Source organism: Kogia breviceps, chromosome 12 (genome assembly GCF_026419965.1).
Source record: "Kogia breviceps isolate mKogBre1 chromosome 12, mKogBre1 haplotype 1, whole genome shotgun sequence".
Classification (NCBI taxonomy): domain Eukaryota; kingdom Metazoa; phylum Chordata; class Mammalia; order Artiodactyla; family Physeteridae; genus Kogia; species Kogia breviceps.
Genome location: NC_081321.1, coordinates 32,053,193 through 32,068,941, shown reverse-complemented (window position 1 = coordinate 32,068,941; position 15,749 = coordinate 32,053,193). Strand labels below are relative to the sequence as shown.

Genomic DNA, 15,749 nt, shown 5'->3' with positions numbered 1-15,749 from the left:
AATGAAAATCTCTACTTGCCTTTCTAGCCATTAATTATTTACATAATGCACGTGAGTACAAAGGTATAATAAGGAAGTCTTACCTTTTTAAATAGGAAAATAAATAATAAAAAATGTGTAGCAGCTTAAATAGGAAATCATAGAAATCAGTGTAATTAAGTTTAATATAAAAACATGTATCATTTAGCAGAGATATATAAAGTCCTCCAGAAGCATGCTCAGTTCAGTTAACGTTTCTAGAAAAACAAAGAGCCAGTATCTGTAATTTTTTTCCCCTGAATAGCCTTTCAGATATCCTTTTTTCTTTCCAAGAAAAAAATTTCACCTGGCTTTCTGACTCTTTTTTCATAGAAGTATACCTAAGTTCCCTTTAATGAAATTCTAGCATGCTACTGTAGTGACAAAAGAAGTGACATAAATGATACAATACACAATTTTGAGTTAAAAGGAGAAACTTTATCCAAAAAAAAAGTGTACGTTAAGGCGTTTGTAAAGTAGTGAATTTTATGAATGCACAGACATACTGAGATTCCCATCAAGTCTGGAGAATTTCTGACTGCAAAATTATAATCAAGAGTCCAGGAACAGGGGTCTAAGCCAAGGATTTTAGTGGAGCTTTCCTAACTACCATAAACATGATCTAAAGGATGAAAGAGATTTTGACAACGTTCCTGTCATTTAAATAAAGAGATTGACATTTTAATTTGGCTCAGAATTTGCTAACTCATTTACTAAATGCATGGTATCTTCAAAAGATCTTAATAAGTAGGCCTGAAAGGCAGCAAACAAAATGCCTACTGGAGAAACAGAATCCCTTGACAGGTCAGTGGGGTCTTTCTTTCACCTACCGTCTTGCGCGGAGTGGATGACAGCTGTGAGGCTGTATGGCCCATCTCCTTTGTTGTTGAAAGCTTTGACTTTGACTTGAAATGCAGTGGAAGGGCGCATGGTCTCATCTTTATGAACGTAGCGGCCAGTATCTGGGTTAGTAACTGTCACTTTTTTCCATTCTTCCCCATCAAATGGCTTAAATGCCACTATGTAACCAAAATTGTTGCCGTAGTGGTATTCTCTTGACAAAGGCTGAATAGAAATGGAAATATTTAATAGGTTTAAGCATTACGGTTAACTCGGGGAAAATCCTATGCAAACAATAAATATGCTACACATGGAAGCATGCTCTCTGTTAAAGCATTCTTAGTTCGTAAGTGAGAGCTGCCTGAAAAGGCCAGGGCACAAATGTGCTCCAACATGTGGTGACTTCATTTACCAAATTCGTTATTTCTGGAACACCCCATGCGGGCTCCCACTCTGGGCTTTTTTACTTTCAGTTCCTTCCTTCTAGGATGCTTTCCCATTTGTCAGAAGGTCCCTCTCTCACTTTCTTGAGTTTAAAAAGCCACTTGATGTTTTCCCTGGCCACAGGATCTGCCGTTTCAAGACTCTTTCTGCAATAATCCATATAGAATCCCCCCACTTTATTTTTTTCTCTTTATTACAATAATGATGATCTACACTACATATTTTACTTATTGTCTACTGTCTCTCTCCACTAGTATAACATAAGTTTCATGAGGGCAGGGCTATTGTCAGTTTCATTTATCTAGACTCTAGAACAAAGCCTCAAGTAGCATTTATTCAATGGATAAGTAAATGAATTTCTTTAGAGTTGAAAGGCTATGTTAAGACAGTTAACAACGCTCTGGAATATCTGTATTGTAACCAAGCAATAGAAACTCGTCAGAGGAAAAAGGGTGCGAAAGGAGGAAGGGATAACATCGCACTCATCTGTAGGAGGCCGGCTGTGGGCCCCGTCTGACTCCAGGGCTGAAGTAAGAGCTCTGCTTTGCATTATTTTCTCGGAGCTATTATTACGTAACAATTGCTCAGTAAAGAAGTCTGTGTCAGCCCTAACAATCCATTATTTATAAATACTGACTCAAAGCAAGTTCTACTGAGTATCCATCATTTAGTCTTTTTTAGCCAATAAAGTAAATGTGCCCATTGTATATGGACTTTTTTCACCAGAATATCAAAGTTAAGGTGTCTTGAGGAAAAACCTGGAACTAAATACAACACAGTAGCCTGAATATCCATAGGTCAAACAGGAATGTTTGTAAATGCACAAAGTTCAAAGGGAAAAGAAGTTGTTCTTGGTTGCACAATATAGAAATCCTGAAGCATGATCACAAGGATGTACAAAATATGATTTTACATTATTAATAGAATAGCTTAACAGTCCCACCATAATTTAAACATTTTTTCTTATTGATAGTTCTATACTTAATTTTTGCAATTTAGTAGATCAGAATTAGCTACGGAGTTTTCAAAAATTAGTGATTCTCAGGCCCTAGTCTCAGAGAATTGATTTCAAATTTTTGAAATAGGAATTTCCAATTCTGAGTTTTTTGACAAGCTCCTCATCTTATTGTGATGCATATACCTACACAGCTTAAGAAAATCAAGCCTAAAGAAAGGAGGAAGATGTTAAAATTTTTCCAATATCTTCAGTTTTGTGTGGTACACTGACACTAAAACTGACAAATCATTTGAGATTTGAATGAAGAAAAGGCATTTTTTTCTAAATCTTACTTAAAAATGTGATTTAAATGCCAAGTATAAAATATGACTACAGAGCACAGAGTGAAATCAATTTCTGCTAAATATCCATTTATTATATAAATCAATTTAACTCATGTAAAGAATAATTTTCCTGTAGTTCTCAGAATCCTTTGGAGCCTTAGTTGTGTTCTTTGACATTCTGCAGTGATTAAATACTAAAAATATTTAAAAGATACATAGAGCTATACAAAACATGTTACCTAGATAAATGCCAGATGTCTAATTCAGGCAAATCTATGTTACCAAAGCCTTCCCCACCCCCAGTATCTCTCTCAACTTCAAAAATTCAGCTAAGATGCATTGTTTTCCAGACATTATAGTCTCTGAAAAAAAGTTCCCCTTTGGGTCATAACAATTTAATACAATGTTGTGGACACCTCAATAACAAGTCATTTGGGGGGACTTCTAAGACTGACTAATGATAGATTACACATGGTGATGAAAGTAAGTCTCAAGTGAGAAAGCGAGCTCCAATTTAAAAACAGATGCTGATACAAAAGATTTTTTAACTGAATCTTTGGAGTTTTGAAAATCCAGAGCAAATGTTATGAATTGCAATTGGGTTACCAGGCCACAGTGAGTACAAAATATCTTTGGAATGAGAGAGTTGAATGTTTGTTTAATCTTTAAACCTAAGGATACTTTAGCATCAATAATCTGTTTTGGTATAAGAATTGCACTAAGCCATAGTAAGCTAGGTAAAATCTGGCATGCATTTAAGAAAAAAAAATAATTTAAGTAATTTATTCTTGTTTGGGTTTCGGGCATTGTCTTTTATTTCAATTTATTTCAGGAAGCAAAATGGGTTTGAGATTAAGTGTAGGTAAAGCAGCCTATTAACATATGCAACTTCTTAGCACTTACCGCCCATGTTATGGTCAGTTCTCTGTTGCTTCCACCCCCACCTCCTACATCTGAAGGAGCCACATTAGGTGCTGAAACAAATAAACAAATAAACAAAGCTACAAACGAGAGGCCCTGTAATTATTTTCTGATGTTAGAGTTCTTATTCACTTAGAAACTGTACATTTTTTCTTTCACCAGGAAAGACAAGCTGCACACATGATCCACTCAGATATACTAACAATGCCGCATAGTTGCTGTAATGTTTTACTGCCAAGAAAAGGATTGGTTCAGTGCCATAGGAAATATACTAGTTTCCTTCAACAAAGTAGTGAAGCAAATTTGCCTTCCCACCTTTTCTTTTCTGTCTTTTTATTTAATATGGTTTTGAAAGATTAGACGTATTTTATTGGAAAGATATTTCACAGCTCGTTTTGAACTCTATGGCCTAACAACTCACTGCTGTGTTAGTTTTATGCCTCAATCTACAAATAACTGTTAAGAAACAGTGCATGTGCATTAACATAGGATTATGCTTCCCTGAGATATTTGGAAACAGAAATCTAATGCTGTTCTTATGCTCTTATTTTTAATACCTAAATCTCTTCTAGAACCCTATCCCATCAGTGACTCCAGTTCTCACCTACTCCCATCTTTTTATATCATCCTTCTATTTTTCAGTCTCTAGTGTAATGACTATCCTTTTCAGTCTCTCCAGCCTTAAAAATCATCCTGTAATACTGTTTTACTCTTAATCTCACCCTTTCCTGTCACTGAACTGCAAAGAATGATATATGACTATTTTAATACTTCACTCCATAATCACTTTTTAACAACCCATAATCTGTTTCCACTTCTTCATATTACTGAAATCACTCTCTCTCAAAAATTACAAAATTACTTTTAACTACCAAGTGCAATGGCCTCTTCGCTTTTCTCCGAGTTATTCTCTCTCCTTGGAAGTCCTTCAAGGTGGGTGCTGTATCTTATCAGATTTGTATACTCTTTCTTATTGTAGGCTTTACCTTATTGGATTTGCATCTAATTGGAGTTGTACAGATAATACTAAAGCATAGTTTGTTCCTGCACTCAGGCAGTTGGAGACCAGCTACCCAGCTACACAGATGAAGACCGTGTTTTTACTGAGGACATACATTTTCCCACACAACCGCTGTGGCTCAGTCTGAAATATCATTCGCGGCTCTTTTAACATTTTAAAGAACAGATGAAATGTCAGTTCTTCCATGACTCCCCAAATAGTCCTTCCCTAAAGGAAACAGTCACACCTTCTACAGAGTACTCATTTACTGAATTATAGATCCTAACAAGTAATTGTGATTCACAGATAAATACTTCAAAACTTCCTCTGTGTTAGCCACGTAAATTCTTTGCTGAACTATGTACATTAATTGCACAGAAACAAACAAAATACAGGCTTTTCTTTCTATCTATAAAACTATATGGTTTCCTTTCCTGATTAAGAAATTAATGTGAAGTTTGACAGATTTTTATTATTCTATTTGATTTTATTATTTTATTATTTATTATTAACTGTCACCACTTGGGTGTTAGAAATTAAATTGAGTGCATGGGGGTGTTAAAAGGTAATTTACTTTTAGCACTTTAGATGAAATACATATTGAAGGCTGGGACATTAAAATACTGCTGGAAATCCTTTAAGCCCCATAACTCATATTCTGAGGTTAAAATTTTACATGCTATACAGAAACAAAGAACATGTCTTATAATCAATGAATAAATCAAATTTTGTGTTTAAGTACAAATATTGTGGTCACAGGCAAATAATTTCAAAAATAACTCTCGAATAATTTAATTTATTATGTTGCAATTTGTTGAATCAAATATTGCCTTCATCAGGACAAGTATTATTTGCCAAAGCATTTCACTATAATCTTTTTAATTATAATCAATATTAACCTTTGTTATTTAGAACAGAGCTAAAAATAGAGTATGTTTATGTTAGAGTGAATATTTTTCCCATTTCATCACTTTTAGTTTCAGGTCGAACACACTTCAAATAAGTAATTCAAGATTATTTTGCTCTTCAAAGATCATCCATTGAGTTCACGATGCTGAAAATAAGACAAAACAAAAGCACAGAAAAAAAGGTAGCTATATCTCTTAATAGAGTGTTTTATATCTTACTTGGAACAATAGAGCGTTTTATATTTTAATTTCCTTCTTTAAGCTTTGAACATTCATTTGAAGCTTTAGGAGTTAAGGGACATTTTTTCACAAGTGGAATTGGCATATAACCTACATATTTGACATGAATCTGAGTACCTAACTACTCTGTATTTGTATTCAGCCCTGCAGAAACAGGAGGACTTGGCCAAATACTGATTCGAGTGCAAGGAAGTTTACTTAACTTTAGGCTCCAGGGCATCTGACGGTGAGCAAAATAGACTTTCTCTTAACAATAAATTATTAAAAATAATTTAAACAAATATTTAGGGAAAATACAAAATTCTTGAATTAACAATGAATAAACAATTAAAAATAGTGAGGCTTTTAAACTTGTCTTTTTGCCATGATTTCAGTCTAATGATGATTCCTTAATGATGTTTATAGGAAGGCTTTCGTATTTCAGTTGTAGATCTAAAAAATATTTAAAAAGAATCAAGCCAATGTCATGATTATTCTTACCTATGAAAAGAAACTGTTGCCAATTTTACTTGTAAATTTGAATGCTTAAATAATTTGCATATAAGTAACATTTGGGGCTTTGGCGTTTTATTTAACAATGTACAAACTGCCTTGTGACAAATCCTAAATTATAAAAATCATGGAGTATAAGAAGAAAGGCCCTTGATTTAAAATATATGGACTACTCAGTTTTTGTTAATTATTGCTTTCCATTTTTACAGAAATAAAGTTACCATGATTGTAGCTTCTCATTTCAATTTGCATCAGAATTTCACTGTGATTTAAACAAATTTTTTAGTAAGAGATTCAAAATGGTATGTAAGTAATTTCTCTAGGGTCTAGATAAACAAAGGGATTAAAGCCTTACATCTGCTTTTATTCTATCTATAAATATATTTTCTTTCTGAAGTCATTAATAAAATCAAATGAACTGTATAATATTTGGATAGTCAAATGAGTTCTTCATAATTCTTATGATCTCCTGCTCTGATGGTGGACCAGATTGCTAACATTCTTTATGCATCTACCATGTTAAATTGATGCTCTTCCCAGGTAAAAATTATATAGGGGCTGAAGTAGTTCACAAAAACCTTAATGTCTTTAGATGTTATCAGGCCAAAATTGTAGTTTGCTTATTAATCGAGACTTTGTTCTCAAACAGGAAAGTTAAATGGGCGTAGCAGAGTAAATCCATTAACTGCTCAATAGAATGACAGTGTAAAGACAAGTCATCTGGGGCAATGTTTAGATGGGCAGAAAATGCTACAAGCATAATGCATAGTAACTTTATTATAAAGAACCCAAACCGATTATGGGTTTTTCACTTAAGTGAAAGAATGAACACTTCCTAGTTTATCTCAGTGTATTAAAAACAAAAGCATCTAATGCCTATGTTAACCTTGTTTCAAACAAAACAAATTATATTTGGTAATGTATTTTTCTAAATTTTAATATGCAAATATCACAGTAGCTTTGATCACTACTTTTCATTATCCTCTATTAACTTACAATTGCAAGAACCATCCTCTTTCCCTTCTTGTTCCTCTCTTTTCCTTCTAGAAATAATTTTAAGTACCAATTATAGACACTGTGTTGTGTTAAGCACTAAAGTTAACAATATGAATAAAATCTGATTCCGGTCCTGAAGATGCTAATGTAGTAAAATTAAATATGTACAACTGGTTTTAATTCAATGTGTTAAATATCCCCAATGTGTTAAAATTCCTAGTAGAAGTTTGCTGGATGAATGAATGAATGAATAAAAAAGCCCAGCTTATTAAAAGACTCATCTAGAACTTAGAAATGATTTTTACATATCATACCTAATTGGATACTCAGGTCAGCACTTTAAAATAAATATACAGAAAAGTAGCATTATTCTCTTTTTACAAAAAAGGCGAATGAGTCCCAAAAGTAGTTAGTTAACTAGCCCAGGTCACACTACTCACATGTAGAGAAGCTGCAACTTTAACTCAGGTCTCCTGATGGCTTAAAAATCTATACTCTTTGCTTCTTTAAAAAAAAAAAAAAAAAAAAAAGATTTTTCTATTACATAACTAGTGACAGCTACTAACGTTAACATAGCACCTTACTAGCTATAAAAGCTAGAAAACATGTTCTTAGCACCATCTTCCTCCTTTATCAAACATATCTAAAAAATAAAAAATAAAAATAAATGACACAGCTGAATAGCTTCATTAGACATGAAATTAAAGCTCTTACATAGTATGAAAGTGCTGATTACAGCACTTTCATTTCAAAGTGATTATAGCACTTTCATTACAGCATTTTCATTTCATTTCATTTCAAAAAATGTTATTTTTTCTCTTTTCCTTCTTAGTTTGATCTGGCAAATAAATGGTAAAGTTGTCAAAACAAACCTGAATGTATCATTTTCGGATATCGACTTACCAACTGCACCTGCAGAGCTATTAGCTATGGGGGTATGTCTTACAATGACACATCGCTTTGAAGGATGCTTCTGTTATCTCTTATTTACAGTCAAAATTAAATGGGTTACAATGATTACAAACACATCTTCTAATTCTTCTTTTGGGGCCATCCATTTACAATACACTTGTCCAAAACCAAAGAATATGCCCAACTGTGCCTGGCAATATTAAAATTAAGTAACTGGACAGATAAGGGCATATGCCACACTAGATAATGTCCTGTCTTTCAGTCGGTATAATGAGGCACAGGAACAACCTTTCCATCAAATGGGAACCAGCCTTTATCCCACATAACATATGCTGGCATCTCTTAGAGAGTTGTTATAATGGTACATGATAAGACAAACATGCCCCTGTTTCAGAAAGTATTTTTATTTTTTTGTAAGGATAAAAAATGTAAATGTCCAATTTTATGAATATTCAATTTTTCAAAAATAGGATGAAATGAAAAACAGAAATTAAAGAGAAAGTCTGTTGGATTGTATTGTATTAAATATATAAATTATTCCTTTAAGATGATTAAAATTACATGAAATTATACGATTCTCTTTTATGTTAATAAAAATGGAAATATATTGCCAAAAGAGGTGATCTATTAGAGTAGACAATATTTTCTTATAAGCATATTAAAGCTTAAAATGATCATTAATGGCATAATAAAAATTTTATTCAGCAAATATTATTCACTAGACAGCACTAACTTTGCTTTCCTTACATGTTTTTAATCATAAAAAAAAATTCGTAAGATAAATAATTTCCACTTAGAGATGAGAAACCTGAGGCTCAGAGAGGTTAAGTAACACGCCTCTAATCACAGAGTTTTAAATGATGGAACCAGTATTCTACCAAAGGATCAGTGTCCCAGAGCTTTAATACTGCATATTGCCCTCCTAGAAAATTATTTAGGAATGAAGCTTTTAGAATTGCAAAGCCCTGAATGTGAATCTCACATTAATCAAGTGTAATCTTGACTTCTTTGTCTGTAAAATTAGGAACAGTAATTCCACTTGCATGAAGTTATTGTGGGAATTAAGTGGAACAATGCAAGTAGAGAGTTTAGCTCTCTGTGATAACATACAGCAAGTACATAAATGGTAGTAGCCATAAGACTTGATTAATAAAGGATCCAAAAATATTTTCTTATGAAAGATTAACAAATGTATTAGAGGTTATAGGATTTATTTTTTCACAGTTGAAAGGAAGGCATCATCTTATTATATCACGATTGGGCCATATCTTGCATTGTGAATAAGACCGTTATCACTTCATATGTTTGTTTTGTGTCTGAAGGCTTTTAAGAGAAGTTATTTTCCAAGTACACTAGAGAGAGAATTAATTCCTTAACAAAATACCATTTGAGCAAACATGTTAGAGGTCATGCTTAATGAAGGTGATGCCAAAAGTTGTTAGTTGAAAGTAACAACCTTACCAAAATATTAGGTTTGATATCACTAAAACAAATTTTTCCCAGCATTTCTAAAGATAAGAAGACATTAAGGTTGGAAAGTCTTCAGAGTTACATACAAACTACAGGTAGCAAGCACATCAAAAAGTATTCTTATCTTCTAAATATGATACTAAATATAAATTATATTTATAGATTCACAGATGAAACAGTCAGACTGAATCTTTCTTTCTGAAACATGTTTTGCTGTTGTTGTTCTTAAAAACATATTTAATTTAATCAGGGCTTCTCTGGTGGTGCAGTGGTTGAGAGTCCCCCTGCCTATGCAGGGGACAGGGGTTCGTGCCCCGGTGCGGGAAGATCCCACATGCTGCGGAGTGGCTGGGCCCGTGGGCCATGGCCACTGAGCCTGTGTGTCCAGAGCCTGTGCTCCGCAACGGGAGAGGCCACAACGGTGAGAGGCCCGCGTACCGCAAAAATAATAATAATAAATTAATCAAATATACACTGAGTTTTTTTAAAAAATCCAAGTTCTTATAATTCTGTCCAGACGATCAACCGAAGTATACTACTAAAGCAATCATTTCTGAAATAAATAATACATAATTTTTTGGTAACAGAGTTCCTACAATTTTTTGGTAACAGAGGGGAGGGTCTACTCCTATCATCAATGCCAGAGAAAGTGTTTTCCCTCCCCATGAATGATGTTGTTTGTGGATCAGAATTAATTCATATTGTACTAGTCAACAGATCACAGAAAATTAATCAAGCTCAATGAGATAAAAAAGGCCTATATCTGAGATAAGCATGTTATAATTTTTAACTGAAATAAGTTTGCTTACAACAACTTAATCATTTGATATTTTTGCAATTTTATTTTGGAAATGAATACTTGTTATAACAAAGCAAGTGCATGATCTCTCAGCATGAATTATGTGGTTGAAACCACCAATCAGATAATGTGCCAGTTGCTTTTTATTTTTGTTTTTCAAGAAAGGGCAACTGTGTTCAGTCCATCACACAGAAACTTCTATTACAAACATAGGAGGCTCTAGGGAATAATCAAACCAAACAAACACAAGGATCCTGGCTACGTGGTATCTGTGTTCTCTAAAGCTGCAACATATATTACCTCCATATCCTAATGAGATTTCTGTGAGGCAGAGAAAAAGGAAAAATTGTGTTCATTTCATAGGTGGATATACTAAAACAAAAAACGCTGTTTAAGTCATATCTAGCTCTGTAACTGAGAATGAAATATGAGCTTCTACTAGAACGCAAATAAAGGTTCATATAAATGGCTGCGTGTTTAGGAGTCCTGCTTGAAAAAACACCTTTAAGAGAGGAAGTTGAATGTATCAGGTCTGTGTTTGAATTCTGAATCTTGCAAGTAGTTATATTAACCTAGGTAAACGGTTTAGTGTTTCTGAGTCTACTGCCAATTAATGAGCATTGGATTGTAATACCTACCTCAATATATTATTGTGAGGATTAACTGAAATGCATCTGAAAATGCTCAGCACAGATCAGTATTTTAGTGTTTCTGTTCTTCCTTTATTACAGAATCATCAGTTTTTAACTGATAAATTACATGAAATTACATGAAACTTTAAGAGATCGTTTATTGATGGCAGTCTCTGTGAATAACTTGGCTTTAAAAACTCAAGACAGTACAATTCATAATTCTATTTAGAAGTTAGGCCAAGGAACTGACGCAGCCAGAAATGTGGATAAGTGATTTTAAGATATCACAGCAGAATTTTAATGGCATTCTGTCATCCATTTAAAATATTTTCCCCCAAATAAAGCACTGAAGTTTGGCAAGGCTCAGTAAAAATAAACAAACTCAGAGAGTCTACAAAACATTTTCTTTTTCATAGACAGGGAATAATAAAGAAGAGTTATTATTAGAATCAGAACAATATTTTTGCCTAGAAATTCAAGGGAGAAGGAAAACAGAGTGGGGTATTTCTTGTATAAAAGGCTATTAAAATGGAGTTGGTATTCAGAATAAAAATGTGAACCTAAATTGGAAGAATAGCCATGGTTGAGCCGTGATAAAAGAGCACATTTAGAGTGACACCTAATATTAAAAGAACACATTATAGCTATTTCTGAGATGCTCTGACTCCCCAGGTGGTATAGATCCAAGAGACCCCATCACATTCCCTCCTTACCAGTCTCACCCTACTCTCCTGCCCATAACCTCCATCCACGTGGCTGTTTGGTTATATCCATGTCTTTGAGAGATAAAACAAATTGTGAGCCTTCTAAATCATGGAATCTGCTTAACCATGACTCTGCCCGGTTAAGATTCACAATTTACATTAAAGTTTATATTCTAAACACCAACTTCATTTAAGCGGTGTTCAGTGGATCACATCGTTGCCTCTATTTACCTCTTTTCCATTAATTATGTAAGAATATTCTAAAGCTTTATATTTTCTCTTTTGGTTTTTGACTGTCTTGACACAGAATGCACACACCTGTGTGAGATACATATACACACATTTTTTAGATAAATCACTTACCTCAGAGAATTATTTCCAAATACATTCAATTATATGCTAAAGTGTCACTGAAGTTATAAACCTTTTAAATTTTAAAAAGTTTCTTCTACATACCAGCACCATCTGTTTTAATTTTGCTTGATGGTATACTGGGCTCTCCTATACCCAGTGTATTGGTTGCTAGCACACGAAATTCATATTCCATCCACGGGATTAAATCCACTGCTCTTGCTGCCTCCATATTTCCTTCAATCATTGGGGGATCTAAATAAAATAAATATTAAATAGAGACTATTAGGTGAGTAATATCATTCTTATAATTTTTTATTTTACTGTTTTGAGAAAATGGCACATGTTCCATTGAGTTGAAATAAAAATAAAAAGTAGGAATGACAAAATGTTAAATTCAAGGGAGTAAGAGGAGAGGTCCTTAATAGATAACACGTTAGAAAGAGAGAGATGCACATGTATCATTTATTTATTAAGTATAGGGTGGGAGCACTGAGATTTTGCATTTCTAACCAGCTCTTGCTTCTCCTGCTAGTCCACTGGCTACAACCTGAACAGCGAGGGGCTGTATCCTGAAGACAGAATCCAGAAAGATTTCTTGAGGCAAAGGTACAACTTGTGCAGTTAAAAGTTTTGTGGACTTCCACTGATGTAGTGTATGGGTAGTGAATGATTTATTACCAGGGTACCTGTATGTTTATACTCTTTTGTAGTTAGCTTTTTAGATTTATACCCAATTCATTTGGGGCACTGATAATAAAGGTTATAATAATTCATTAAGATATATTAAGTATTTCTCAGAATTTATGCTACTAGATACTAACAGGAAAATTATAACTTAGGGGTAAGATACATTCAAGATGGCTTATTATTATTATTATTTTTAGAAGATGTTGGGGGTAGGAGTTTACTAATTTATTAATTTATTTTTGCTGTGTTGGGTCTTCGTTTCTGCGCGAGGGCTTTCTCTAGTTGCGGCAAGCGGGGGCCACTCTTCATCGCGGTGCGCGGGCCTCTCACTGTCGCGGCCTCTCTTGTTGCGGAGCGCAGGCTCCGGACGCGCAGGCTCAGCGGCCATGGCTCACGTGCCTAGTTGCTCCGCGGCATGTGGGATCTTCCCAGACCAGGGCTCGAACCCATGTCCCCTGCATTAGCAGGCAGATTCTCAACCACTGCGCCACCAGGGAAGCCCAAGATTGCTTATTTAATTGAGGTACGATAAAACATACAACCAAGGCAGGACTATACGTTATTTTAAGCTCTCCTAAAATATTCTCACATGTGTTTTTAATAATTAACTTATACATAGATATGCATGTAAATACCTGTACATCACTTATTGGAAAATGTGTTCTCTTAGGCTTATATATAACTCATTATCTTATTACTTAAGGAATTTTTATCTGGCACTGCAGACCATGAATAAATAGCTTTTTAAGATGTTGTACCCATTGTCACAATAAATGTTAAGCATCCCAGTGTCCAGTTTCTACTTTTAGACAAATTCCTAATGGCTCAGACTATCCCATGCCTCACACTGTCATGTGTGGCACATGTGGCATAACTCTCCCAGACACGAATTTTGCCATCCAGTCTCTTATTTTGTTAAGAATTTGTTTTATATACTTGACATATATGTTTGACTTTCTGATTAAAAGTTTGGCTTTCCTTCTCCTCTGTTTTAATTCTGCCTCTTTATCTCCTGTTTTCTTTACCCCTTCCTCACACCAAATTGGGATTTGTTTGTCTTACTTCCTATACATAGGAAGTTATTTTAGGTAATTGGAAGGGGGAAGTTGAAGTTTTGATTTGAGAAGGACTCTTCATGGAGAAAAGGAAAACACAGAGCTGGTTGTTATGACACTGGGTAGAGAGGCCCCCTTCTTCACTAGATACCTTTTTATGATTTTGAGCCTCCTATAGAAGGAGCCATTGTAGTGAATAGTTGAATGGTGACCCTCCACACACAAAAGATATGTCTATGTTCAAATCGCCAGAACCTATGAATGTGACCTTATTTGGAAAAAGGGTCTTGTAGACCATTTTAATTTTAAGACAAATTAAGTTAAGAATCTTTGGATAAGATATCCTGGATTATCTAGATGGGCCCTAAATCCAATGACAAGTGTCCTTATAAAAGAAACACAGCAAAGAGACATACAGGAGAGTGAAATGTGACCACAAAAGCAGAAATTGAAGTGATGCAGCCACAAGCCAAGGAGTATTTGGAGCCTCTGGAAGCTAGAAGGGGCAAGGAATGGGTTGTTCGCTGGGATTCTTGGAGAAGGTGCAGCCATCACCTTAGTTTTGTACTTCTGTTGTTTCAATTCATCAGATCTGTGGTAATGTGTTATGACAGACACAGGGAATTAATACAGAGGTTTATTTGTGAGCTTGTGAGTCCGGGGAGTCCAAGTAAAAAAGTACAATAGAAGGGCCAAGGAGGCAGTCTGATCCTCTCTCCTGCTTCTTATGTTGCAAAACCCCAGCATCATTTACATGCCTGAAGAATGGAAATGAAGGAACCATTCTAAAGGGTCCCTCTTGGCAAGGGCATGGTGTTCTCAAGATGGTAAAGTCTACCCTGGGGCTTTTTCAAGCAGCTGGGCAGTCAACAGGTAGGGGCAGGTGAAGGCTGGGTCAGAACAGGAAGAGCCAGATGGATGTGCAGTGAAAACTGCAGCTGATAGACTGATTCTGAGCATGTATGAGGATCCAGTATGAAAATATCTCCAAACAGATGGAAGATCAGGAATATGTTCAAACAGTAGAAATTCATACTTCACTACAGAAAACATTTGGAAGAATGAGGAGAGATAAAGAAAGAAAAGTCAACTGGAGTCATTTTAAGACAGGTTTTAGATTCCAGATGAGGAGTAAGGCCTGTGACTAAATGAAGTCTGAGATGAAGAAAGGAAGAAGAATAAGCAGAAAGCCTTGGAGTTACAACCATGAGAAGACAGACCTCAGTGGGAAACCCTTGACCCAGTGATGCAAACAGCTTTCCAAAGGGGAAGCTGGAAGTGGATGTTAGCAAGATGGACTTCCAGAATGTACCTTCTGAATGATTAAGGAAGGAATTTGATATCTATAAGTTAATAATATAGTCTACAAGGATAGCTAACAGTTGTGAACACTTCTCCTTTTAGAACAAAACCAATTATGATCATTCTTGTTAATACACATTAACATCAGTACTTATGAGAAGATAAGTATCTAAAACAAATAAGTTTTTGGCATATCTTTATAATACCCCCTCTATAAAACCATTTATATAAGTAGTAGGGCTAACTTAGCAAAAAATGACTAATGTCAATCATTTTAGAAAAATGTATTTAGAATTAAAAATGGCTCTGTATCTGGCCTGCTTTGGATGCATACCACATCATAAGAACAGGGTTTAAAAGTTTGCTTTCTAACTTTTTTCCAGTCCAATCTTGAGCTCGGTAGCCCATATCACCACTTTACAACTTGAACTTCAAGACCGGCTATGTCCATACCAAGCCACACCTATAATGTTTCTATGCCCCCCCTTGTTTGTTCCTGGTTATTATTTATGGACATACATATGTTTCTTTTACTTCTTATTCATGTTTGGGAACCACTCAGTGCCTGGTACACCTAGAATGATGTTTTGTAAGTAGAAGTACTTAATAAATATTTGTAAAAATTGTAAATAAACTACAAATACAAAAGTTGTGCTTATTTAGAGTCGACAATGTCTTAATGCAGGAAGCACAA

At 34.7% G+C, this 15,749-nt stretch overlaps 1 protein-coding gene across 6 annotated transcripts in view; it reads right to left on the bottom strand.

Moving 5' to 3' along the window:
• The window catches only part of CNTN1 (contactin 1), a 353,678-nt gene that overhangs the window by 50,023 nt on the left and 287,906 nt on the right, over window positions 1-15,749 (bottom strand). For all 6 annotated transcript variants that reach the window (XM_059080718.2, XM_067009071.1, XM_067009074.1 and 3 more), the window contains 3 exons: window positions 12,114-12,263; window positions 3,487-3,557; window positions 849-1,083 (listed from right to left, as the gene is read on the bottom strand). In XM_059080718.2, coding sequence (XP_058936701.1) covers window positions 849-1,083; window positions 3,487-3,557; window positions 12,114-12,263 — 456 coding nt within the window. The remainder of the gene's footprint in view (window positions 1-848; window positions 1,084-3,486; window positions 3,558-12,113; window positions 12,264-15,749) is intronic.